General features: G+C 40.7%; 1 protein-coding gene, 1 long non-coding RNA gene and 1 pseudogene across 25 annotated transcripts in view; 1 reads left to right on the forward strand and 2 right to left on the reverse strand.

Moving 5' to 3' along the window:
• The window catches only part of LOC116038354 (pleckstrin homology domain-containing family A member 5-like), an 85348-nt gene extending 68467 nt beyond the window's left edge, over window positions 1–16881 (reverse strand). For 22 of the 24 annotated variants that reach the window (XM_036002921.1, XM_036002920.1, XM_036002906.1 and 19 more), the window contains exons 1-3: window positions 16675–16855; window positions 16501–16577; window positions 15000–15057 (exon numbers count right to left, since the gene is read on the reverse strand). In XM_036002921.1, coding sequence (XP_035858814.1) covers window positions 15000–15057; window positions 16501–16577; window positions 16675–16766 — 227 coding nt within the window. In that variant the 5' untranslated portion in view covers window positions 16767–16855. Of the gene's footprint in view, window positions 1–6989; window positions 7119–14999; window positions 15058–16500; window positions 16578–16674 lie in introns of those variants that run through there. The other 2 variants (XR_004897806.1, XM_036002914.1) reach the window with 2 other exon arrangements.
• On the forward strand, window positions 16821–22831 carry LOC118495413. Its single transcript, XR_004897807.1, has 2 exons — window positions 16821–16891; window positions 22410–22831. It is a non-coding gene; the product is annotated as an uncharacterized LOC118495413 (long non-coding RNA).
• A 1092-nt stretch (window positions 22832–23923) lies between these two features.
• On the reverse strand, window positions 23924–26876 carry LOC116038569 (annotated as a pseudogene).
• Window positions 26877–27643: the final 767 nt, after the last annotated feature.

Consider the following 27643-nt stretch of genomic DNA (forward strand, 5'->3'; position numbering starts at 1 on the left):
GAAACACAAATGTACAATATCAATCACAGCAGGTATACTGGTATTTTTCAGTGAGACTTGGCATGGAGTTCAAATATTTGTTTAGGCAGGGACGGCCAGATCCGAGGACAGAGCGTGGGAGAGGACTCTGACAGCAGAAGAGTCACTACCCAACAGTTTGTAAACAGCAATAAATGCAGTGTATTATCCTATCACTGCCACTGTCTATGCATCCCTCCCTGTCCCTAGAAAGAGAGCCAAATCCAGCAAGTAATGCTATACATACACAGATATTGTCAGGATGTAGATTTATTTTCAAATAACTTTTAAATATTTCTGTCTAACCTGATGGGTCTGGTAGTACTTATACACCTCAGAGAACTTGGTACTATTTGAAGCAATCATAATGACCTTGGTACTATTTATATCTGTCAAGTGCCCCATCTAAAAGCAGAATTTACAGTGCACTCAAGTTTTGATGGGCCACGCACTAAAACACACTCACATTGACATGCAACAGGCCCGATAAGTGGTTGTAAAAAGCAGTTTCACTTTGGGTTGATGTTTGTTGGGAACAACTATGGAAGTCCTTCACACAGTTAGGATATTACGTAAGGACCTTTTAGATGAATGGCTTCTACAAGTGCCAGTACCGGAGATGGACAAGAGACAAAAGGAGCCTACCAGTGCATCTAATGTGCTCTCCTAGAAGTGATTAGACCATTAGAGATAAGGCAAGGGTTATCACATCTACATATGTGGCAGCCAGCCACTTATTAACACTCACTATTGTATGGCTCTCTTGAGCAAGGATCAAAGGCTCACACATAAGGAGCCAAAAGCATTTGTGCTGTCACTAAGCTCAAGAGATGAGAATTGTGAGAGGATTCAAACTTAAAAAAAAACAATTATAGAAAGAAAATGTCTTGCTGATAGCATACATTATGTCTAGCCTGAAAGACATGTGCGGGGAAGAGACAATTGTGAGACATGTGAGGTCTGCAGGGGGAACAGTGCAGCTAACACGGTTGCCAGGAGAGAGGAGGGAGGGAATAAGCCACAAGACCAGGAGTGTTCGATATTAATCCCTCCACTGCTGCTGCTAAATTGAAAACTCTGCAGCAACCACTACATCAGAATAGCACTACAACTTTTATTCAATCTTCTGGAAGAGGGTGAAAAGAAAAACGCTGCAATATATTAGGGGACCCTTTTTATAATGGTGTTATCACTGGGAAAGCAGAGGTTTGCATTCTGCGTAGCAGTTAAAGAAAAAAAGGAGAGTATTGACTGTCTGTTTGGATGTGGATGAAGACAAATTCAGAGGCTGAATTTGTAACAATTTGTTTCAGGAAACAGTATGCTGTTCCAAAGCCCTCTGTGGCATTTTAACATGATGCTCCAAAAGCTCACAGCTGTAGTACATTTGAGCAGAGCGACGGCTTCCAAAAGCTCCCTAATCATCACAGACCATCTGGAAAACAACTGGGCCGTGCACTGTCCACTGGACTAGGTAGACAGACAAGAGAAACAGAGGGAGAATGTAAAAGATACCGTGAGTAGGTGTATGCTTTGCCATCAGTTAGTGACCTGGGTATCACCCTGGTGTGAAAGGGGTATCAGATGAACTCACATACCCCTTAATCAATTCCCAATGTATGTTCCAAATGTATAACACTATTCATCATATAAAAACACACAAACATACAATTGAACTGTCAATATTAAGGTTGGTTTGGTCAGCAATCGTAACACTACTAGCATAGGCTACTACTACTTGAAGCTGAATGTTTCAACCATTTATCCTGTACTTTTAGCTAATTATTATTATTTATTCATTACTTTTAGTTACCTGTTTAAACTGCTGTGCTCACTTGCTAACTAGTTTTGACACAGAACTGCAACATGTATTGTTCAGGTGTAATTCTATCTTTTCAAATTAGTTGAGCTACTCTACAATCTTTCCATGTACCCCCTGGCAACTGCAGAAGTACCCCATGGGGTATAAGTACCCCTGGTTGGGAATCACTGACCTAGATCACAAAGCATGTAATGGAACCAAAGTAAAGGCATTTCATTAGCAATTACTAGAAGGGCACTCAGAGAGCACAGACCTCCACCAAGGCCAAATGTAATGGGTTCTTCCTTGGCCTATGCTTCACCCTTTCACCAAGTTTCATGAAAATCGATCAAGTACTTTTTCTGTAATCCTGCTGGCAAACACACAAACCGAAATTTGTTTTTTAAAAAAACATGTTGCTTTCCACCTTCACTGATCACCTTGTTTTGCTTCTACAGCATCTCATCATGAGCACTAAAATGGCTGTGAGGTTTGACTTCAACAGGCCCTTTAAAGAGTCAGTCAGTCAGACTGGATGGGTATTTAGAACAATTGACATCAGGAGAGCAGAAAACCACCAGGAAACTAGAGTCTCACACATGGCTTAAGATCATATGCTGCAAAAACTTTCTCACTTGTGCCTCCCCAACTTCATATCCCTCTCTACTTTTCAACTTTATGGATAAAATATAAATGTAGGTGGACTGAATTGAAGAGAATGCAAAGGAAACTTAAGCAGCTGGCAAAGCAAAGCAGTTAAATATACATTTTGAAAAGTCTATCTGATTCATTCTCAAAGATTTGTAACAAGGCTGGCATACCAAGTTCTCAGAAGTAGACCTAATAATGTGTGGAATAGCAGACCAACAACCATGAAGGCAGCTGTCCCCGGATTCAACCTGGCACAACATCAGCAAAGGACGGCTCATTGCAGATTACTACAGGGATTACTCAAATTCAACAGCTCTATCAGCATTAAATCAAAGACACCACACAACTAAGAGGCTTTAAGACCAAAGAATTAAAGTAGACTGCATGTTCCCCTACTAAACCCGAAAGGTAGGCTTACATTCAATCAACATATTCCATACCATTGGGGATAACATATATATGATTTAGTAACTGGGTGTTAATCATTGCACAGAGTTTGAGAGAAGGTGCATATTTTTTAGGCTTGTGTGCAGTCTGACAGCCTATAAATGACTAAAGAAAGTTTGTGAGATTTGTGTTAAAAGCAGCAATCTTAGTTTCTTATACTGAAAAAATATATATCTATTCTTATATCTAAGAAAACAATGAACAACAGCTGAGGATAACTTGGTTTGATGTGGATATTCACTTAATCAGCACCTGGGGCAGTCACTGACATCAGAGGATCTCTTACACATATGTTCACACACAGAGCATCCAAACTGCAAAACACACACACACTTTTCTTCCAGTGCTTGCCAGATGGCAGAGACCCCACAGAGACTGAAACGCGTGAGAGCAGTCTGAGCAGCTCAAAGCCTGCATAGTTGACTGTCTGTCTCCCAGTCAGTACCAAGCCTCAGAACAGAGAATTATGGAGCTAGAGATGGGGATGATGTACAGCAGATCCAGGTCCACTAGTTTCCCTCTTAAATCACACTCCACACACACACACATACACACACACACACAAGTAAGCTGTATGAGTGCAGAGCACTGACAGAGTTAGTGAGTCAGCAGCCACAGCCATCAGAGCCTCCCCCTGCCAAGGGGGTGAGTAAACACTCTTAGAGCTTTGCAGTTTGAATAAGGCATTGTCCCTGGTGTGTCATTTGTTAATGTTAGCCATGTGTATGGGAACGAACACTTCTATTCAAACATACCACTGCATAAGGGCTTCACAATTATGGTTAAGATCATCAGGATTATTTCATTCAATACTGAAGACACATTATTCTTCACACTTTTTACATTAAATCAGTGTATAATAAAAATGTATTAGGTAGAGGCAAAGATCGGCATGAAAAAAGGCGGAGTGATATTTCATCGAGAATCCATTATACTCAATCAGAGTGCGATGTTTTTCTAATACTATTTCCCAAAGACAAAAAGTCATTTTGAACTGTCTTTTAAAGTTTGTTTATAGAAGTTTGCACGTTGTCTTTGTGTTTGTGTGGATTTTCTGTGGGTGCTCAAATTTCCTCCAACACACAAGACACACAGGCAACTAATTTGCTCACAGGTGTGAATAAGGTCGTCTGTCTTTGTGCTGGCAGAGTGGTGAACTGTCTCAGCCAATGTTTGCTAAGATAGGCTCTAGCTCAATCAAAACAAATTAAAGAAAGTTGGCTTTACTTGTTGCCTTTATAATAAATCTCTTGAAATATTTCAAGGTGCTACCAGCCAGAAAACACACACTGAGAAAGGCAGAGCCTGAGACATCTTTGTGAAAGTGGACTGTTGCTACTGATTTAATTGAAAGAAAATGCAAAAAGAACATTTGTGAGCGTTGCCCCAGCAACCCTGCATAGGATAAGGTTAATTAGGTTTGAGGTTAGTTTCAGCAGTGGGAGTTAACTGGTAACATAGTATGACGCTTTAATGTTGTTGCTGTTGCTGTATAGGTTACTACAGTACAGTAGGCTCTAAAAAAAATTTTCTGCTTCGGCTTTATTAGACAATAACAAATATAAAGTATAGTCAGTTTCTGCTTCTCCCAAAATTTCTATGAAGCTATGTGATGCTTATGCTGACTTAAAACTTGATTTCTATGGCTGACCCATTCCATACAATTAAAATATTATGATGATATTGTTGTGCATGTTTTTGGATGCATTCAGCATCTTGCATAGAATTGTACATACATTTTATGTGGGTTTTTTTTTTTACATGAAACAACACACGCACAACATAGTACATAGATGGAGCCACAGTTGGACCTGGCAGAGTTTCAGAGAGAATATACCAGGCACACTGATTTACAATTGTGGTTTAACGTTTTAACTGTTGATTAGAGCTATTCTTGAAGAGTCGTAATGGGGCTGCGCAATATATTGATGTAATATCAATATCGCGATACAAGACTAGATATCGTCTTAGATTTTGGAAATCGTAATATCGTAATATGGTAAGTGGTGTCTTTTCCTGGTTTTACAGGCTGCATTATAGTGAAGTGATGTAATATTTTAACTTACCAGACTGTTCTAGCTGTTCTATTATTTACCTTTACCCACTAAATCATTAAATCATTTCTGATGATTATTTATCAAAAATCTCATTGTGTAAATAACATTTTGTTAAAGCACCAATAGTCAACCATACAATATCGTCGCAATATCGGCATCGAGGTATTTGGTCAAGAATATTGTTATATTTGATTTTCTCTATATCGCCCAGCCCTGAGTCGTAATATACAATTTTACACCTGTAAGCTAATCAGACACAAGTATCCAAAAGTAGCCAGAACACTCTCCATGCACACATGTGTTTTTAGCTCCAGTAGAAGAACTTATCTCTGTTTAAACTAACATGCCCATACCGCATATCTCATGATCATTCTCATATACCGGGCATGCGCGTGCCGGGGTTAACAGGAGGCAGCATGTATACTTCGCCCGTTGCTGGTAGTTGCCATGGTAACGTTAGTAGCTTAGTCTCCGAGAAGCAGACGTCATGACCCAATCAGGCAGCATAACATTGGCGTCAGTGTTGGTTTACCAAAGGTCTCCGTTTGCGGCCGTTGAGACTGCGACACAACCCCGGAGATTCCAAACCAAAACGGTTTAGGGGCTCTGAAACACCAGAATCAGGATAGAAATGTATTATCATAAGATAAAAGTGATCACTGGGAACAATTTTGTATTGATTGCCAGTGACCTTTCCCTCTAAGTGGACCCAAACCATGCCAGCAAAATGCCCCCCCAAAGCATTACAAAGCCACCAGATCCCCTTACTGTAGAGGTCAGGCATTCAGGCCTGTACCGTTCTCTTGGTGTATGCCACACAAACACTTGCCCACTTTTGCACTACCCAGCTCTCAAATGTGCATTCATCTTTATAATGAGGGGTTTATGCACGGCAACCCTATTATAATATCCCTCTCTATGTAATTGTCAACAGACTGTTCTTGCTCATACAGTCTGATCACGTCCTGCTTTGACATTCTAGGTCACCTAAGGAAGAGTTGCTCTTCTGTTTTTCTTTACATAATGCACTAATGCACAAGCATCACAATCATTAAATGTGCCTTTCCTATAGATCTAAATGCAGATATCAGTTAAGTCACTGTTTCTAGTGAAACACTAGGCAGTTGAGCAGTCGTTGTGACTGAAGCTCCTGCCATCCGTGCCCCAACAATGAACCCCCTTTCAAAGTCACCTAGATCTTTTCCCCTTGCCATCTTGATACAAAATCAGAATCAACTAGGCCTGCTCAGCATGTTTATACATGCCGTAGAGCATGATTGGATGCTAATTGCTTAATTGTACCATGCAGTGCACTTGTGCATCTGCATTCGTTATGTTTCTCCACTCATTTATTCAGGTTTATTCATTTTATTTGTCACCCATCTTACACTGAAGGTTAACCGTGTAGTGACAGTGCTCTGGACTGCAGCTGCAATCATGTTTTGGAAGTAGACAACACTTAATCACAGCGTGATGAAACAAACCCCTGTGATTGGTCACAGCTATCTTTTCACTTGGGAGCACTTGATTTGATGCACCAGAGCAGGCACTCTAACCGTAAAGTCAATATTTCACCTGGTCGAGTTTAATTAGCCTTAATGTGGAAGCCAAAATTGGGATCACCTATTAAAAGGATTCAATAAACAGCGTTATCTTGCATTTAATTGTATTCCAAGTCCAAACACTGGTCTACCTCTTTCACACTCTCACTACTGTGACTGGATTCTCAGGGTTACTTATAATCAGTTTGGATATAAGGCTTTGCTCACAGATAGAAGCTTGGGTTATTCCCTGGAGAGAAGGAAGAGGCTTTAAAGTCTGTCATAACTGTGTGTTATGGAGGTTCACACAGGGACTCCCGTCGTGTTTGCCCTGAAAGATCAAGACCTCAACTCTAAAATCGTATTCCAGGTAAAACTACAGATAAAGCTGCCGCAAACCCACAAAGACAGAAATGAGAATCAATGTGAGCTGATTCCCCAGATTGTCCCATAGTATTGGGGATTTTTACTCACTTTAGCTGATGTCACTCATGAAAACGATAACAAATCCCCTATGATGAAGTCTAATCCATTCTTCAGATGTCTGATAAGATGCTTCATTTCACTGATGCCCTGAAGTGTCAGTGTCTGTAGTGTCTGTAACTGCAGATATTAAAGAGAAGAAGCAAGGCAAGAAAAGAAATACTGGTATGAAAAGTGACACTTCTTGGAATTTAACTATTCGAATGCAAGTAGTAAACTATCCATTTAGTATTGAAAGTGTAGTGTATTTTGAACGGTAAGGTATTTTTTAACTATGCTACAGTTGGTTTGAAGGCAAACTGTTTCACTGTTCAAATTTATAACCAACAAGATTCCCCAAAATGTTTCTTTAATGTGGCTATTATCAATATTTTTAGATAGATAGATGACAATAGATCAAATGACAATTTTTTATGTGACAGGGGTCGCTTGTAGTGATGAATCAACAGAGAATTATCATCTGACACTGTAGTTCCCCTCAGCTCTAAGGAACATTTAAGCATCTTTCAATTTTACTGTTTTGGTTCACTCTCAGCGATCTCACAGCATCGTTTTCAGCCACAGTGGAAAGCTGTTTTTAGATTTAAAAAAAACTCTAAAAACTCACTGTACAGACAAAGTTAACAAATGGCTGGTGAACATAGTAGAGCATTTATCAGCTAAAGAGACAGATAGTTCTCTCAGGAGTTGGTGGAGAACAAAAACAGAGCTAAAAGATAGTGAATATTGGACTCAGAAAACACATCATATTCAAATGATTGCTGTTGCTCTGTATCTGTAGGTGCTGATTTTAGAGTAAACTGACAGCAACATCATATAATCATCCTTTTTGTCTGGGTTCAAAGTTTTGTGCCTTTTAAATAAGAACCTTTATGTGAGCCATTATGCTATATTAGTCACAGGAAATAAGGCTTCGGAGTCGTTTTTATCACATCAGTCATTATGACAAACAGATGCTCTAATAGGTTAGCAATAAAAAATCTGTCATCCAAAAGAAGGATTTGATTATCCATCTTTAAGTGACAATTACCACAACCAAATATTGATCCACATAAGAGTAATTCGATACTCCTACTTTTAAATGTGCAGTCAGTCAGTCTCTGTGTGTGCCTTCAAAGCACAAAATGAGCCAACAGCTCAACAAGGATGCACTACAGATTTTTGTCATAATTGACCAAATTTCAATTGACATGCTTTCCTCTGTTCTGAGTGATTTGCAGCTGTAGAAGTGAACAGCCTAATGTGTTGGTTGGCTGCAGAGCAGACTAGTGTAATATTTATATTTTAAGTTGCACTTTATACTGATGAGCACTCGGAAGCATCAAATTTGTTCTAAAAGGACGCTGCAAAAATGGTAACAAATGAAACATTAATAACTGGGAAGCAATAAAGCCAGCCAGACTCTTGGTCTGTAGCACTGTGAGGGTCAGCCGTTTGAGCCTACTACTGTAATTATTACTTACTCATTAGCCTTCCAAACCAGTTGTCAGCTACGGTATCTCATTGTGTAACCTACAGCAATTAGCCTTGACTTCAGCAGTTCCCCTCCTTTTCCAGGACAAGAATAGAGAACGCAGAGAGGGTTCATTCATAAAAAGATAATTGCTGTCAACCCTCCCTGCATCCATGAGGCAACAACTATAATCAATTTAGTAATTAGGGTCATCACTCTCCGACCAAAATATTAAGCCTTTTGCACCAGTCAAACTGACTTTACCCCATTTATCCTAATACACACTTCTGGGAGGTCATCACAGGACAACAATCCTCATTAGCAGACAGTACCAGACAAACATTTTGACAAAATGCTGATTCAATTGCCGACATCATGTCCTTCCGTCTTCTTCAAAATGAAGCTTAAGTTAAAATGTGGGATTATGTGCTACAGCGATAAAACAAAAAACACAAATCTGCCAGATGGCACCGTCCCATCAAAACGCTGTTTACATCACAAACAAAAACAAACTGAACAGATAATGCACTCTGGATGGCTGTGGAATTTACTAGTAGACCCATAAGAGAGACATTTATGAAAATAAAATGTCCAATGGCTTAACTCATACAGTATGTTTCACAGAGCCTATGCAGCATACTGTACAGTATTTTCCATGTGCATAACATCTTCTGCATCAGAGAGCCCAGCTGTGAATCTTTGCACAGCAGTGTAGTTCAATAAGAGATAAGTCTCCCAGCTCCAAACTGTCAACACAAGGTACAAAGTTACAGACAGGTTAGTCTAAATGAGAAAGTGTTGATTATTCTGATGGATGGATTATTTTTTCAGCTCTTGGAGGACCAAAGCAGCAGGACGGCTAATATGATTGTGTGTGTGTGTGTGTGTGTGTGTGTGTGTGTGTGTGTGTGTGTGTGTGTGTGTGTAGCATTGAAACTGAGGGTTTTTGAGGGAAAACTGAGGGTTTTAACTGTAGCATCAAAAGGTAGGCACATTTTTCACTTTGCAGTCCTGTCTGACTTACAAAAACAAAACAGTCAACAACACACTGACTTTAGTTATACATGTCTTCTTATGAATAAAATAAACAGGCTAATAGTTTGCAGATTTACACATCCTCATTATTTCACTCTCTGTTAGTGGGAGTTCAAGTATTGGCCAGTTGACACATAGTTCCGCAAACTAAAAAGCTGTGTTGGCATTGGGCCACCTGCAAACAACCCAGCAACTCAAAAGAGACTGCTCAGTCTGAGGAGAGCAGTAAGCCATGACTGATTCACTAAAACTACCATAAAAAAGCAAAGTGAATAATCAAATTGTGTGATGGGCCATGCCTCTTGTCCACACCATCACACCAACAACCTGCACCATCCATCCTCCCTAACAAATCCCAAAAGAGAACAGCCCACGTCAGCACAATCTGCTCCTTGATGCTCAAACTGTGTAACCTGATGGTAACTGCCAGGCCACATACACAGTCAGCGTGTAAATGGGCCAGATCCTTTCACAGGCTCAAAACAGACCCAAGTCATGGAAATTAATCAATGATCCAGTCTCTATCTTTATAAGTCTGAAAACTTGTTAGACTTATTTATGTACATTAAAAATGCAAAAACCCAAAACTTGCGTTGCTTAACAATACTATATTGATGACAAAATAATGATAACCTACTGTAAAACATAAGGAATAGACTTATTCAGCTGTCATCAGGCTAATGGCTTTGGACAGTTTTCAGAGGCTTTTATTGGCAACCTCACATAAAGCCTCAAAATGTCCCAAGTACTGCACAAGACAGTTATCACATAAACTTGTCAACAAATCTTGATGTCAAAACAATGAGTCACGATGAAACTAACAGGCATGGTTTTACATAGCCCAATTACTTAAGTTTAGGGACATCTAGATATATCTTCATTACTAAAGACTGACAAATTGATCTTGTGCCTTAAATTGACCAGCTTAATGACACGAATATATACAACAGTGACCACATAAATAAAATTCTAAAAGCTTTTAACCTGTTAAGTAAAACAACAATGAGGAGCCTCATGGGCCAGTCCCAGTAAGCAGCCTGGGAAAATGTGTCTCACTAAAACAAACAAGTCAGACTATTGCAGTCTCGTTCACATGTAGGCTAATCATCTGCATTTCACCCACAAAATTGGCATCAGTTGAGCAGGCAGTGCATCATGTCGTATGCTAGTATTTTCTGTAGGCCCCCTACAAAAGGAACTATATGTAACGTTGTTTATACAGGCAATGTGTAAGGTACACTTCAAATTTGGGGCTCACAGTTTAGCTTTCCTTAGTTTAGTTCCTTTAATGCTGTGTTTTAGTATTTGACTTGCTTAGCTGCAGTTTAGAACAGGCTCAGTTAAATGAGCTGAACACATGCTTTTGTTTGCAGTTTGTTTACTGTTACAGTAATTGTAATTACAGGTGAGGTGACTGAAAGATTCAACATGTGGTTCACCTGCTTCTTTGCAGACAAACAAATAAATGGGCTTTACTGAGCAGTGGTGCATCATGGTTGCTGTATTTAATTTGTCAGAAAATCAATAAGCTTCCTTTCGCTATTAAGATGACTAAGTCAGATTTGTAATGTATGTAATCACACAATATTACATTAGCTTTAAATTTAAGTGTCAGCAGCTTAGCTAATACATAATAAATAGACAACATTAGATAATATATTTATCTTTCATGGTAAAATATAAGGTTTTGAAAAACATGAAATGATAGGAACTGTCCATATGTAGCCTTAATCACTACAGTCTACACTCTCTTAATTCTCAGTTCAACCTGTTTACACCAGGTTTATCTTGGATTTCACATACAGTACAGTGACCTCTATTGATAGCTAAGTAATTTGTAGAAGAGACACAAACTTGGTTTAGACTAAAACAAAGCTGCACATCCATTTGTAGCTTCTAAGTACACAACAATATAATTCAAAGGAAAAGTCTGTCTAAAATGTAGCTAATGCATGAAACCAATGTTTTTTTGCAGCACAGTGCAGTTTAGGGGACAACATGATTACTTTGTAACTTGTGCGAGAATCACAGTCCTCAACTAATGAATGTAGTCCCCAAGTCTGTTTTGCACTGAGAAGCTGTGATAAAATACTGGAATATAAAATGACTGCCTTTCAGTCAGACTGCCTGGCAACCTGCCACACCAAGCTCCTCAAATTCATGAGGAAGTCAAAGACGGAGAGAGGATTCAGTGAGTATAATAAGGCATAATATACTAAATTTGTAGCTTGTATATTGTAATGTCTTCAATCATACAGAGGCATTCTTGTGTTGACAGAGAATTTCATCTGCAACATATAGCATCTATTACTGCTGTGTGAGCGTAGTATTTCATTCGGACATAGAAAATAAAATATTTCAAGCCATATGCATGGATTTCAAACATTCTGAGGACAGATGATGAATTAGTGCTGACTGAATGACAGCGCTTGTGATCTCTTTTGATCAGTCGCATGCATCAGGGAACCATGGAGGAGGGAGAGGAAAATGTCAAATGTACTGTATTTCAGGGACTTTGTAACATAACCTAATTCATGTATATCCTGCTCTTCAAGTGAGGGGCAACAACTAAACAAATCAAAGTGTTTTAGGGGACATAGAGGATATATCACATTCCCTCCTGCCCATATAGCACCAACAAATGAGCATACTGTGGATATGATGTTCAAACAAAATCAATGGAGGGAGACTTTAAATAAGAAATCTTCTAAAATTCCTGTAATACTGTAGGTTGGCATGTAACTCAAATATTTTCCAGCATCTACTTAACACAAGTGTTATTTTAAATTGTGAGCATACCATATAAACCCAAACAATGAGAACTGTTTTTGACAGATTATTAACTGTCAGAAAACAAGAACACATTACACTTTGGCTCCATCGTCGGAGCGGGGGGGGGGGGGGGGGGGGGGGGGGGGGGGGGTGGCTAATTGGGCTTAAGCCCCGAATGTTTTGTCAAAAGCCCCGAATCATTTAGGTTTTTTAAAATAACTTCAACTTTGTTTCATTTCCTCTCTCAGTCTTTCTGACTGGAGCGGCAAAAAATGAAACAAAAGCTCTATTACCGTGCGTGGTGGCGGACAGTAACGCATCGCGCATCACTCAGCTTGTTTGCCAACTGCCAATAAAAACTAACGAAGAAGAATATAAATCTTCTTCGTCATTAACTTGTCATCAGGGGCTGGCGGGCTGTTGTCATGCATGTTGTCATGTTGTATGTTTCATCGGTGTCGCAAGCTTACCGGCTAACCGGCTGAAGTTCTGGATATAACAGTTTTTAATACGGAACAGGAACACTAGAAACCATAGTAACAGACCTCACCGGCCGGAGAGAGATTCAGAAGCAGCGTCAGACGAACCGCGGACAAGCGTTGCAGGTTTGTGAATCCGGTTGTAACACTTGAGTTAAGTGACTGTATTGCTGGCTAGCTAGCGAGTTAACATTATTAGTTGTTATTAAGAGAAATTAGTTGGTAATAGAGATGGGCGGATGATTTGTCTGATCGAAACACACAGCTTGTATCAAATGCTAAGTTATCTCAGGGCATGTTTTACAGCTAATCTCGGCACATTAGTGGGATAAGAAGAGGGACTAATTGAGAAATATAGTGATAAAGATCAGAAAGACATGAGAAAGTTTATTTCCTCCTCCTGATGACAACAATTCCAAGTACAGATGTATCAATATCACTGGAAAACTGATTTTTTCCCCCACCATACTTTAATTTAAAAAGTAAATCTTTAATATATTCTACATTCATTACATAAAAAGTTAAATATTTCAAGCCTTTTATTGTTTTAATCTTGATGATAAGGGCTTACAGCTCATGTAAATCAAAACTCAATTTTTTTCCCCCACCCCTCATATAGTCCATATGCATATCCATTTATGCCACACAACATGCAATCAGTATATCCACCTTATTTTTTTCAACTTTGAAGCTAAGTAAGCTATTTTCTGTGAATGTGTGAGACTTCCGGTTCATAGGGAAATAACGAGATGAACAACCAAGTGCTATTAATGATAAAAAATATTTGTGCTACAAACTAGTGTTTACAATTATGACAAATTCAATACATCAAAATAATAGGGTAGGGTAGAAAAATACCAGTTTCCAATATCAAGAAGCATAACAAGCTTTTTTGTACAGCTAGAAATAACTGTAAGCAGATGACATCGGAAGCCAGACACATTCCATTTACAAATGTCTGTGCAACTCTTCGGTGAATAATAAGGTGGATACCATAGGCCAAAAAATGTCCCCTAAAAAGGTGTTAGGTTAGGTTTGTTTGATTATTAGTTTTATGTTTTGCCTCTGATTGATTTGTGCTTATCATTTCTTGCAGGATTATCAGAAGTGCTGCCGCTCTTCTTCCTCTCGACACCATCACTACCCTCCTCACCTGGCCTTCATCCTCACCTGTATTGCTTTCTTTCTAAATTTCTATTTTACCTGTTAAGGATAATTTTTGTATGAATTGAAATGCATGAATTAATAAATTGTTCTTGTTTTAAAACAGATTTGTACATTATTAATACTTGTGTATTGTTTAAAAATACACAATAAACCTTGTTGTGCAGTTAAAGCTTCAATTGTTCTTTTTTCCATTTCATGGATTCTGATGTAGTAAATTTATCAGCTAAGCACAAACTAAACAGAACTGAACTCTTAAGATTAGTAATGATGTTTACACAAAATTCCAATTTTACCTATGTAGGCTAACTTAAAAATAGTCAGATAATGGTTGCCTCTTTTTAGTTGCCAGGGGTGAAAATGAGTCATCCTTAACATTGTTGGTGTTTTGGATTCACTACAGCTGGAGAACAATTAAATACAAAATAGGTTGTAGGCTCTACTGGGTGATTTTTTTTTTTTTTACTGAGTAACTATCATCATTTTCCCAGCTAGTGTTTAGAATTTTAGGCATTCTATTATCTCAAACAGCCTGAAAAATAGTGCTTTTAGCTGACGTAATTGGGAAAAAAATCTCCACCGGGGGAGCATGCCCCCGGACCCCCCTAGGTTTGGGCTAAGCCCCGAATGTTTATATCGTCTGGCTCCGCCCCTGTTTGGCTCAACTCTCACAGTAGGCTCAGCTCTGAGCAGGATAAGTCTTAATAAATAAAAGGAGCTCACAAGAAGACAGCAACCACACTTTGCCCATGTCTATCTAGTATTTGCACAATGTTCCCGTGTAATCATTAACTTTTGCGATAGGCTTCTACAGTACAGAAATGGGGAGTAAAGGTTCCATATTTACAGCCATGCAATATTTACTTCTAATACACAGCATGTTTTCAGTAGTAGCCCAGCATTTGGATGACTTTTTCATTAATTTGAAGTGATAAAACTGGTGATAAATAATTTCCTGTTTATAATTAGGGCATGCTGCAATCATGGCAATATGCAAAGGGGAAGTGTTTTGAATTCATATGACCTGGTCAGATATTGTGTGCAGGTTCTGGTGTTAAGATGGGGGTGTGTCGTGTAAAGGGAGGGTGTTAAACTCACTTGATAAAGCACCGTGCACCCTCAAAAGTATATCCTTCTTCCCATCCAGTGGGTAGGTCTGTGAAGGAGCGAGAAGTGGACAAAAACATGTGAGCACAAACTGGTGGAACAAACCGATGTTGTGTGTATCAAATTAACTAGAGCTATGCACTTCCAGCTGTCAATTCACACGCTGAGATGCAACGCTGCAACTATTAGATGATTGACTATTGACTATTAGTCCATTTTAAAAACCATTTTGAAAATGGATTTTTCACTTTTAGGGCTGCAATTTATTCTTATTTTCATTACCAATTAATCTGTCAGTTATTTTTTGACCAATCAGTTCAATGTCTTTAAAATGGCAGAAAATAGTAAAGTGTGATGTCTTCACATTGCTTGTTTTGTCTGACCAGCAGTTCAAAATCCAAAGATATTCAATTTATATCACATAACACAAATAAAAGCAGAAAATCCTCAAAACTGACAACTAAGAAATATTTGCCATTTTTGCTTGAAAAATTACTTGAACCATTAATCGATTATCAAGATGTTTGCAGATTGACATGCTGTTTTAACTATGCTTTGTTCACTTTGGCCTATGTTGTATGTCATGTATTGTTAACATTTAAATAAAAAAGGTTGGAAAAAATGTTTGCAGATTAATTTTCTTGCAATGACTAATGGGTTAATCAACTAATTGTTTCAGCTCTGACTTTGGGATATCAGACATTCTGATTGGCCTTTTTCACTATGTTTGACATTTTATAGACTAAAATGATAAATCGAGGAAATATTCGTGAGTTGCAGCCCTACTGAGATGCAGCAGCCACTCAATAGCATTAGTGGAAAAGCTCTGCAGAGACTTGAGATTATAAGGGGCGGCTGTTACAGTACGTAGTAAGTCCGTCGCAAGGTAAAGTCACCAGTATGATGCATTGGAAGGAGCTTTGCTACGTGAAACACACTGCGTTTAAGATTGGTCAAGAGCTTTTTGAACCGGTGGGGTAGAAGAAGCTGTTTTAGTAGATTTACAGCTAACATTACTAACGTTAGCTCCTGTTGATGCTGTAGTCTATCAAACTGGCTCCGTCTCTGTTAACCGATCAAGTGTAGGCTAAAACATTACATATCGGACAGGTTAAATGGCCAACAGAAGCCGTTAGTTTATCCAAAATAAAATAAAATGCTTCCGAAATTAATTTACATGCTGTTGGTTGTTGGTAAAAGTCGTCGTTTTACGAGTTGAAGAGCCAACTTGACTGACCACCAACCTGAAAAGAGAGGCTGAGGCTCACGAGGAAGTGGCACGAGCAGGGCAGAGGTGGGCATGAGAGGGCTCACTTTTCACAGCACCAGCGCCAAAAACCCACTCGTGCATTAAGAAACACAGCATGGATGTCACAGTCTCTTTCTCCCAGAGTGAGACGTATCGGTTTGGGGATGTGGTCACCAACAACACGGCTGACATGAGACGTTAAACATAACAGAGAAACTTGACAGCCTTTAAGTGACACCTTACCTGGAGTTTTTCTGTGCCCGCTTATTACCGCCTCGCCACTTACTGGATGCAGCCAGGTTGTACTCTTGGCTTCTTCGCTGTAGAGAGAGGGGAAATGCGTTAACACAGTGACTTTGACCGGATCAGAAACGGGAAGAAATTACTTGAGCCGTTTTTCTTTGAATGGATAGTTACTTAATGAAGAAGACGCGTCCATCCCGAGTAACCCCATAACTCCAGGAAGAAGGGAGACAAGAAATCCACTCGGGTTGTAGATCCGCCGCCATGTCTGGCAATACTGTATGACAATCGCGCGGCTCCGCTCTCGCAGGCAGCGCGTACACGGAAACCTTGGCAACGGCGGAGCTTAGGGCAGGAGCCCAGAGGGTTGGGCAGACCATGGGGCAGACAGGTAGGCCTACATTTGTCTGGGAGATGATTTAATTGACAGACATGTTAAATACGTACATTGACAGAAATAAAAATTGCAATCGGAATTTCCTTAAAACTTGTTTTCCTCTGCTGTTTGATTGTGGCTGTGTTATTGTTGTCTTTTGTGTGGTTGTGGATGTACATTGTTTTTTACTGGCTGTGTTATTGTTGCCTTTTGCATGGCTGTGTATGGATGCACATTGCAATTGTATTGTCAAACAAAGATACCTCTCAGTAGTGAACAACGATGGGGGCAGGGCAGAATTAACCTGCCAGAGAGCCCCAGGGCAAAATTGATCTGCAGTGACTATTTGACTTGCTAGAGTATAGAAAAGCACAGATGTTACTAATAATATTAACAATGGTTAATGTTATTGTTGTTTACAGTGAGCCAATATGCACATAGTCTGGCTTAACGGATGTACATTGCTGGGATAAAGTCTGACAGATGTCCCTCCCCTTCCGCTATCTCCCCTGTAGAGAGGCAAAGACCCTCCCCTTCCGGTGGACCGCATGGGACCTTAACTCGAAAAAAATATGAATGGTAGTGAATGGGGAAAGCCAAATTATTTTTTAAAGCTAAGCTAGCTAGCTAGCGAGCAAGTTGAGCATCAAGCTAGGTGACGTAAATTGTGTGAGATGAGAGATGTAGTTCACTGAGCGGTTTCACACAAAACTAAGTGGTACTATGACAAACTGAGACTTTCTTCAGTTGAAAAATTATCTTTTAAATTGACGAACATCATATTTGTAATCCATGGCTCAATTCAAACGGGATCAAAAAAACGAAGAAGTTACATGTCATTTAACCATCATTCATTGTATTATTTACACCAGTGCCTCCTATATGTCAAAATGTATTCTGTGAAAAGGGCCTAAATAAATAAATTATTTAATCAAATAAATCAAATCACCATTAACTAATTCATGTAGGTCAATAGGGGGCAACTAACTGGTAAATCCAGCCATTGCAACATGGGTAGTACTGGTGGCTAAGGTGGCTAAGATGCTGACCATGTATCAGCAACCTCCCTGATTCAAGTCAGGCCAAAGACCTTTGTTGCATCCCTCCCTTTGTTGCATTTTTCTCTCCCCCATTTCCCCTCCCTACTTTCTACAATCTAATAAAGTTAAATGCCAACTAAACTTCAAAAAAGGAATATGTATGCACAAAACAGAAATAATGAAGGTCTTAAAACTATATTTTGGCACGGGGTACCTCTTAAAGATGGTGCCTGAAGATCAGGTAGCAAGAGCTATGTCTTTTTCACTAACCACAAAGCCTGTGCTTGTGGTTAGTGAAACATAATTTAAAACAAATTATCTATTAAATTAGCACAAACTAGATGTCACATAGTAAGTCTGCAGTTTAGTGGCCCCTAGAGTTCTGACGTCTTGGGGCAGTTGCCTGCTTTTCCTGGATGGTAATCCAGCCTAGCATGGTGCCACAGGCTGGCATACATACAGGCAAACATTCACTTTCAACTCTACCTTTAGGTCCTGGGTCTCTCTCCGCCTTCTGTCATTGTTCTGTGAAACGGCAGCATCAGCCATTCACATCATACAAAGACAAGTCATACAACACCACTGTGCCTGTTTGTTGCCTGCTGTGTTGCATTGTGTTCTGGACACATGGTAAGTCACAGCTATTAGCGTGACAAAAGCACGTAATTTTGCTTCACTTTGTAACACACATTAAAATGCTCATCTAGCTGCTAGTGTGGCACGCCCTTAAACCAAGCTAGTTAGAGCGGAGGCCCGAAGAGTTCAGATAGTTGTATCACAATGTCCAGGAGACACTGCAGAATTAAAACGTTACGTATGAAAGACTAATTTGTTAACATTTAAGTAACTTACTCGGAAATGTCATGCTAGCCAAAGCCATAGGTTACCGGCTGAAGCGGGTTTGTTTTGGGTCACACTAGCTTGCTTGTCAGGGCCTGCCCTACTCTGCTTCTGAGTAGTTAGTAGTCCTTACCTAGGTATTGCACATGTGCGACTCCCAGCAAAAATTGAACAGAAGTGAGATGCCTAACTCGGTAGCTAAAATGGAGAGCTCAACACACAGGGTGAAAAGAGGAGTTGCAGCAATGTGTAGTACGAAAAAATATGGTGGTTTTTTTATTAAACCACGTAAACCTATTGTGGTACAACCTCTGATACAATTATGAACCTGAAAATGAGCATAGTATTCAACAAGCTGAGCTTTCTGTGCACCTTTGTTTAATCTCTGATCAATTTGAGATGGAGTGCATAGGCTTGGTTGCATAATGCACAGCTAAATACAATCCATAAACTCTAAGATCTAACCAAATCTGTAGATAGATTTTGATTCTAAAAGTTCAAAAAACTTAAAAAAAAAAAAAAAACTGTTCCATCACTATTTAATCTATTTTAGAATATCTATGAATAAGGTCCATTAGGGTGGAAATGATTGGATTAGAGCCTGATACCTACTTATATGCGCTGGTATACCCGTGGGATCTGAAAGTGAGGTAGTGCCTGCTTCTCAGTTTTCCAACAGGCAACTTAAAATCTTCTCACTGTATTTCTTCATCTTCGTCATCCATAGCATTCAGAAAAGAAAAGTGAAACATCCAAGCACTATTTCCTATTTCTGACTCTTAAAATTATAGGATAACCTGATATATGACACACATAACTTCGGAAAAATAGACATTCATGTTTTTAGTATTACCGTAAAAGTATTTCTAGAAAAAGCCAAGAAACTAATTTCAATTCACTTTACTTTTATTCAACTTGGTTTTTTTTTCACAGAGTTACAGGGTTGATTGAGAACTTCACAGCTTCCCTAGACAATATGCAAGTTTGCATGGACTTTTATTTCTATAAGGTCTGACAGTATTGACATAACAGAAATCCCAGTACTGTGGGTCCTGGGTACATGCAAACCTTTTTTTGCCAGGAGCAGACATTTCTCAACTGCAGCCCACAGTTGCCAGGGGAATGATAAATGCTTCATTGTACTGTAGCTTATCATCAGCACTCAAGCAACCCAATACCATTTAGTTAAAGTGGGAGCCTAAATTAGAGTGACAAAGTATGTTTCTCTTTCTGCAAAAAGTAGAGCTAGTGCAGGACGCGCATGTGGTGGTGTGTATAAACCTCTGTCAGCAGCATCTAGTTGAGTAAAAGGAAATGGAAATATATGGAGTCCAAACAGAACTAGAGCCATTAAGTCCTTGACCCCTGCAGATTTGTGTTTGTCACGCAACTACAAATTTGACTCAACAGAGACTTCAGAAATCTTCCAACAATTTCTTAGTTACTTTACACCCAAGTTTTAGACAGAATAAAAGAAGCAAAATTAACTGAATAACACAATACAACCAGCTTCTCAAAGACTCAATTCAACATTCAAAATGTTAATTCATGTCCTAAAGGAGAGCCAGGGTCTGAATATGTAAAAGTGCAAGAGAGAATCGTTATTATAAACAGTGTTGTGTCTGGTTAACATTGTGTGACGCATTCTTACATAATTGCTCCATGCTCTGCAAAGCGAGGCTTCTCAGCTCAGCGACACAGGCCAGACTTGAGGCATCAGAATGTAATTAATGGTTGCACATTATCAAGCAGCTGTTGGAGGGCTTTGTTCTGGTGCCAGATCAGCAGTAGCCTTGTGCCTGTCTGTGCTAGGTAAGAGGGAGGATTCTCCTGTTTAGAGAGGAGCCACTCGACATCTGTGCAGACCTCTCGTCATGCTGGCATCAAACGCCTGTACAGATAGAGCCATTTTTCAGCATGAACACAGCCCTTTGAAATTAGTGGATTGTAAATGTGGTGTTTGTGTGTTTGATAACATTGCCACCAACTACTACTGAGGGAAAATGTTATTATTTGATTAAGTAGAAAATAACTGTTCCCAATATCGCCTCAGGAGGTTCAACCCTCCAGTACAGTGTAAAATTAACTTACTGATAACTTCTTATGCTACTGTACTGTTTATCCCATCCCTTACACATTGCTCAATGATGTGAACATGATGTCATCCATGCTTCTCTGATTTCAACACACAGTATTATTTGACTGGCATGCCTAACCCACAAACCAGTATAGCTACTAGGGCCAGTCAAGTCAGCAGGAGAAGGTTATACGCAACATTGGAAAAATGGTATAACACTTAATTGAGTTGTAGATGCTGAGGTATGCAGTAGGAGCCGTACAGATGGTAGGAATATGGGTTTGAAAGTTTCTGGACAAAAGACCCTGAAAGAAGGTGTAGCTCTCACAACTCACCTCTGAATCATTAAACATGCTTCCCTGAATCACTGTTAGTCAAAGTCTGACAAAATCCCAACCCACAAATGGCTCTATGTTCACCACAGTGATGACCTCATTGGATCCATAACCTTTTTGGGTGCAATCCAAATGTTTTTCTTTCCAGGTTTTATGAGATTTCCACTAGTGATATGTGTCATTAAAACTGAATGAGTGGGTACTCTATTTTGTAATTAGAGGATGCTGCAAGTGGCCTGAGTCACTTTATATTGAAGTGATTGTGAGAGGAAATGCATTGCAGCTCGGCTGTGGCAAAAAAAACAAAAACAAATCAAGCAAAGTTATTTTTTCCCAGACCTATTAGGTTTTATTTTTCTATGTAAAGTAAAAACAGAGCTGGACTTGTGTTCAATGTGATAGGTTTTTTTAATGCTGAAGTAATGAAAAGGTTGTCTGTGTTACTTTCTGCAGAGCCCCAGGCTGAGCCTAAGACTCTGAGTCTGAATAAGACCAACAGCAGAACCAAGCAGGAATAAAGTATTATACATCTGTACTAAAGGGCCAGAGCTCAACCTCTTAAGATTAATGTATCAGTTAAATATCTAAACTAACATAACCATCATAATCTACATGTTGTCATTAGGCATTATTGGTTTAGACAAGAACCTCTGTGTAAACATAATGAAATTAACCTGCTTCCCTCCAGCTCTCTCTGCATCATAAACTGCTTTATTAATTGCTATCAAAAGGCTATACTGTAAATGCACTGGACTTTAAATTATCCACACATAAGTGGGTTCCCTATTGATTGCAGCTGGCGTCATCATTTAAGTAATGTAGTAGATTATTAATTAAAATGAAGAACTACTTAACATTGATCTGGGTCATAAGCTCCACTTTGGTATAATGCATAAATAACCTGACATGGGTGTGATATCCCACAGTGCTCATTAAAGCTCAGTGCTCATCATGTGCTGACACCACAACTCCTGACACACAGCACCTCCTGGTTTCATCTTCATGAGTGTGAGGCTGTGCCTTCACCCTGCAGTGTATTTATGCTTAAGTAGCTGTAATAGATCAGTTCAGGCTTAGTGCTAGTTTAATGTGCAAGTGCAGTTTCAAAGGCATGGTTATCTGCTGGGAGTGGATGAGGCCACATTACACTGCAGACATCTTACATGTCTGAGGTGATGTACAATTGAATTAAGGTGTGGATGTGAAACCAACCAAGGAACTTTTTCTTTTCATTTTTACAGAAGCTGTTGACATGTACTGGGACCACAACATCTGTTTGGTTTTGCAATATTCAGGATGTCTCAGCACACACATCCTGTGTCTGATGGGAAAGCAGAGCATTGTGACAAACAGGTCATGAGCATCTTCTCGGGGCAGCGAGGGTCATGTGAGCGACAGTGAGAAAGGCTCCAGTCCAGGAATAATTCTTTAAGGCGGATGGCAAGAAATCCTCAAGGACAACACTGATATTCCCAAATGATCCTGGAGTTTGGGACAATAAACTAACGTTTTTTGGTTATCTGATTATCCCTCCCACTCTGTTCAGCAACTACTATCAAATTCAAAGATATCTGTCTAATACATGAATCATATTTCCTAATGAATGAAAGGAAAAGATTCAATTTGAATAGGGAGCGCACACTGCGATACAGATCTTACAGAACCAGCAAAGAAGAAAAAAAGCCTTTTTACACAAAATATTTCACTCACGTGAATTAAAAAAATATCACTATGTAGCGTTTCATGCTGAAACAGCAAAATTAACAAAAAGATTCATGCTTAACAGAAACCTTACTTCTCTGTCAACTGGTGGTCTTAAAAGAAAATCAAAATACAGTATATATACACTATCCAGTTAAGATTAACCTCCAAAGTAATTATTTATTGAAGATATTCTAGAAAAGGAAGGAAATGTATGACCTAGTCTCTGACATCACAGTACACATATTTATGTATGAACATCTGCTCTGCTTGGGGCTATTTTGGGCCTGGAGTTTTTAAAATTCAAGGTCAAGCAAAAGTGCATGATCAAAGTATCATGACTGCTTCAGTTAGTTCCTTATTGGAATTACATAAAAAGTTGTTTAGTTGTGCCTTTTTTTTTTTTTTTTTGGGGGGGGGGGAAGAATTTCTTCAATGGCATTGCAACTCAGACCCTGGAGGATATTGCAAAATCCTGGATTTCCACAGAAAATGTCACTCTGTTGGTTTGCATAAATAACTCCTGAGTGTTTATTCCTGTGTCTGTCAAAAAGAAAATGAGAGTCAAATCTACTAAACCAAAAGCTTATCTGTCACAAAAGTGTCTGAATTTCTTTAATTAGTCTTTTGTTCACAACCCGACCCACATCCTTCGGCACTGAGTAAATGAGCTCTCTACTGAAATAGAAGTAGATCTGAGTGGAAGATGCTCTGCCATATTTGTTTGTTTATATAATGACACCACAGTAACTTCCTAAAAGGATGGATCTGCCTATGAATTATGAAGTATGCAGTTACCACACAGCTTTATACACCCCATCATGTTACGTTGACACGGTGCAAGTATTGAATGTTCTACCACAAATTATCTGTCCTGACCTCATAAGGCTGGCAGTTTACAGCATGTTGTGCAAGTACATCTGATGCTACTGGACACATCTTCAGTGATGTTCCTGGAATCATTGGGTGTTTCGGGTCTTTCAACATCATACACCCTCCTCCAGGCGACCCAGCTGAGGCTGATCAGACCCCAGCTTGTGTCCAGTTGGCGAATCTAGCTACTCTGCCCCCAAGGATCTTCTCTCTTTAGCCATAGCCATCTTGAGGCTTTTTCTGCCGCTTCGGTGGTATTGTGGATGGCTCTTCTCCTTCTCACTCCATCGATGCCTAACACGCTGAAGGCTCTGAACAGTGATCGGGCTGCAAAGCCCCTGCTTCCAACCTCTATTGGGAGACACCTTGCTCTCCATCCGGCTTGTCGACACTCGCTAACCAGTCCCTCATACTTGGCAAGCTTCCTTTCAAAGGCCTCTTCCAAACGGTCTTCCCAAGGGACTGTTAGCTCCAACAGAACCACTTGTTTGGTGGATTCAGACAAGAGAACAACATCTGGTCTTAAGGTGGTGGTCACAATGTGGTTGGGGAACTTGAGTTGCTGCTCCAGGTCCACCAACAGCTGCCAGTCTCTCGCAGTGGCCAGGATGCCTGCAGATGTTTTTGCAGCTGGTCTTGGTTGCTCTCCAGCTCTAATAAAGGTAATGGCTTGCCTGGAGGGGCGGGAACGTTTGGCCCACTCAACTCCTGCGGCAATGGCTTCAGCAATGGCCTTCAGCACCTGGTCATGTCTCCACCTGTACCTTCCCTCTCCCAGTGCCTTTGAGCAGCTGCTCAGAATGTGCTCTAGGGTTCCACGCTTGGAGCACAGTGTACATGCTGGTGACTCCACTTTGCCCCATACGTGAAGGTTTGATGGGCTGGGAAGCACATCATATACCGCCTGGACGAGAAACTTGATCCGCTGTGGCTCTGCCTTCCACAACTCCGCCCATGTCACCTTCCTCTCGATCGCATTCTCCCATCGTATCCAGGCACCCTGTTGCCTCATTCCCACTGTCCTGCAGGTTCTCTCCTCCTCTACCACTGCTCTTACCTCCTCCTGGACTAGGCGGCGCCTTTCCTTCCCTTTGGTGGTGTCAATGTGGGGAGTTGAAAAGGAACCCAGTCCAGCCCTGCCTCTTGTTACCACTCCCACCAGCCTGTTGTGATGTAATCTTGCCTCTGCTTGTCGAACAGCCCCCTCAGCCTTCCACTTCCGACCAGTCCTCACTTCAATCCCAGCCTTTGCCACCTTTGGATCGCTTGAGTCTCTATATTGCAACACTTCCCTGGCTCTCGTTACCTTGAACTCCTCTTCCAAGGACTTGAGTGGCAGTTGCAGTTTGTTGCGATGCCCATAGAGTGCGATGCTGCTTAGACTTTTTGGAAGCCCCAGCCATTTTCTAAGGTGGCTGCTGACCTTCCTCTCTAAGGTTTCCACAGTCGAAATTGGCACTTCATAGATGAGGAGTGGCCACAGGATCCTGGGAAGAATGCCATGCTGGTATAGCCAAGCTTTGAACTTCCCTGGCAATCCAGACCGGTCCACTGACTTCAGCCATCCGTCCAGCTCAGTGCAGGTTGATCGGACGGATGCTGCGTCCCTCAGGGTGCTGTCAAACACCTTGCCTAAGCTCTTAACAGGCTCCTCAGTGACGGTTGGGATTGTTACCCCTGCGACGCTGAACCGGGACTTGTCATCCACCTTTCCTCTTCTCAGCACCATTGATCTTGACTTGGCTGGTTTGAAACACATCCGTGCCCACTCCATTAGCTTTTCGAGACCCTTTAGAATCCTCCGGCAGCCTGGGACTGACTCTGTGGTGACTGTAAGGTCATCTATAAATGCTCTTATTGGTGGCTGGCGTTGAGCTGACTTCGTCTTGGGCCCTCTACACTCTGGTTCAGCAGACTTTGTGAGCATATTTATGGCCAGAGAGAACAGAATTACGGAGATGGTACAGCCCGTGATAATTCCGATCTCGATCTTGTGCCAGCCTGATGTCACTGCTCCTAAAGAGGTTCTCATCCTGAAGTTGTTGTAATAGTCAGCGATGAGGTCTCTAACTCTGCTGGGGACGTGATGTTTTGTCAGAGTGAGCTGCACAAGCTTGTGTGGTATTGAGCCATATGCATTTGCCAGATCAAGCCAGAGCACTGAAAGATTGCCCTTGTTCTCTCTGGCCTCTCTGATGAGCTGCGTCACCACACCTGTATGTTCCAAGCATCCAGGCATTTCCTGCAATTCCCCCTTTCTGAACTGATGTGTCCATAAACCTGTTCTTTGAGAGGAAGGTGCACAGCCGGTTGGAGACAGCACTGAAGAAGATCTTGGCTTCAACACACAACAGGGAGATGATGCGGAACTGGTCTATCTTCCTGGAGTTCTCCTCCTTTGGAATCCAGACCCCTTCAGCAACTCTCCACTGTTCCGGAATCCTGCCCCTCCTCCAAATGACACGCAGGATCTTCCACAGACGCAGCAGAAGTTTAGGACAGTTTTTGTACACTTTGTACGAAGTGCCGCTTGGTCCTGGAGCAGAGCTTGCTCGTGCTTTCCCGACAACCTCTCGAACCTCCTTCAGCTGCAGCTCTGCCATGTTGAACTGTACACTTGGCCCAGGAGGGTCTATCAGAGTGCTGCACTCCCCCAACTCCTGTTCTCTCTCTGGGTCGCTGTATGTTTCCTTCAGGTGGTGATTGATCTCCTCCTGAGAGCAGACCAGCTGGCCGCTACGCTTCTGTCCTAGCAGCTCCTTAGTGAACTTAAAGGGGTTGGCAATGAATGCTGCTCGCTTTCGGGCTCTTTCGCGGCGGCGCCTCCGATGCCACTCTGCCCGGCGGAGGATCCTGATCTTTTTCCGTAGGATGCACATCAGCTGTGCCAGGCCAGTGCGCTCCTCCTCTCCTGCCTGCTTATACTGTCGCTTCAGGGTCTTCATCTCCTGCCTGATGTTATGGATTCTCACCTCACGTTGGTTCTTTGAGTGAGATCCTTTGGAGCCTCCTGCCTTCACCTCTTCACCGAACCGTTCGGATGCGATGCTGACGATGATCGTTGTCATGGCTTGCAGTTTCCTGTCGACATCTCCCCTCATGGTGGCCTCCAGAATCTGGTCGACATCGATGTCAAACTGGTTCCACATTGAGGTCATGTTAGCTATGTTAATAAAATAACCCAAGCAAAACAGGGACTTTCAGTCATTCTGCATCAGAATTGAAACTCCCACACAATGTGTTAATTTACTGAAATACAAAAATAAACACATAACAGGTTCAGATGGGAAATCTAAGGATTTGATTTAGTATGATATGCCATAAGGAAATGTTCTGCTGTCACCAGTTCTACTCAAACAATGTTTGTTATAAATTGTTTTAATGAAACACAAGAAAATCCTTTGGCATAGTATTTCTGCTCGTGTCACTTTAATAATATTTGAGAAACAAATACAACTTAAGAAAACACACGCAAATAGACAAAACACAAGCAAATTAAGAAAACAACTTCATTAATTTGACAACACATGCGCAGCATTCAGCAAACGCGCTGCAAATACCACAACACAACCAAATACACAAACGCACTGAAAATATGAAACGATGCAAAAAGAAAAGCACGCAAACCCCGAAAAAAGAAGCGATGCAAAAAGAAAAACAACTTCATTAATTTGACAACACATGCACAGCATTCAGCAAACGCGCTGCAAATGCACACAACACAACCAAATACATAAACGCGCTGCAAATACACACAACACAACCAAATAGATAAACGCACTGCAAATATGAAACGATGCAAAAAGAAAAGCGCACCAACCCAGAAAACAAATGCAACAAAAAAACGCTGCATCCAGATTACACAACGGAAGTTCTCCAGACCTCTAGAGGGAGCAGCTAG

Source organism: Sander lucioperca, chromosome 7, assembly GCF_008315115.2.
Source record: "Sander lucioperca isolate FBNREF2018 chromosome 7, SLUC_FBN_1.2, whole genome shotgun sequence".
Lineage (NCBI taxonomy): Eukaryota > Metazoa > Chordata > Actinopteri > Perciformes > Percidae > Sander > Sander lucioperca.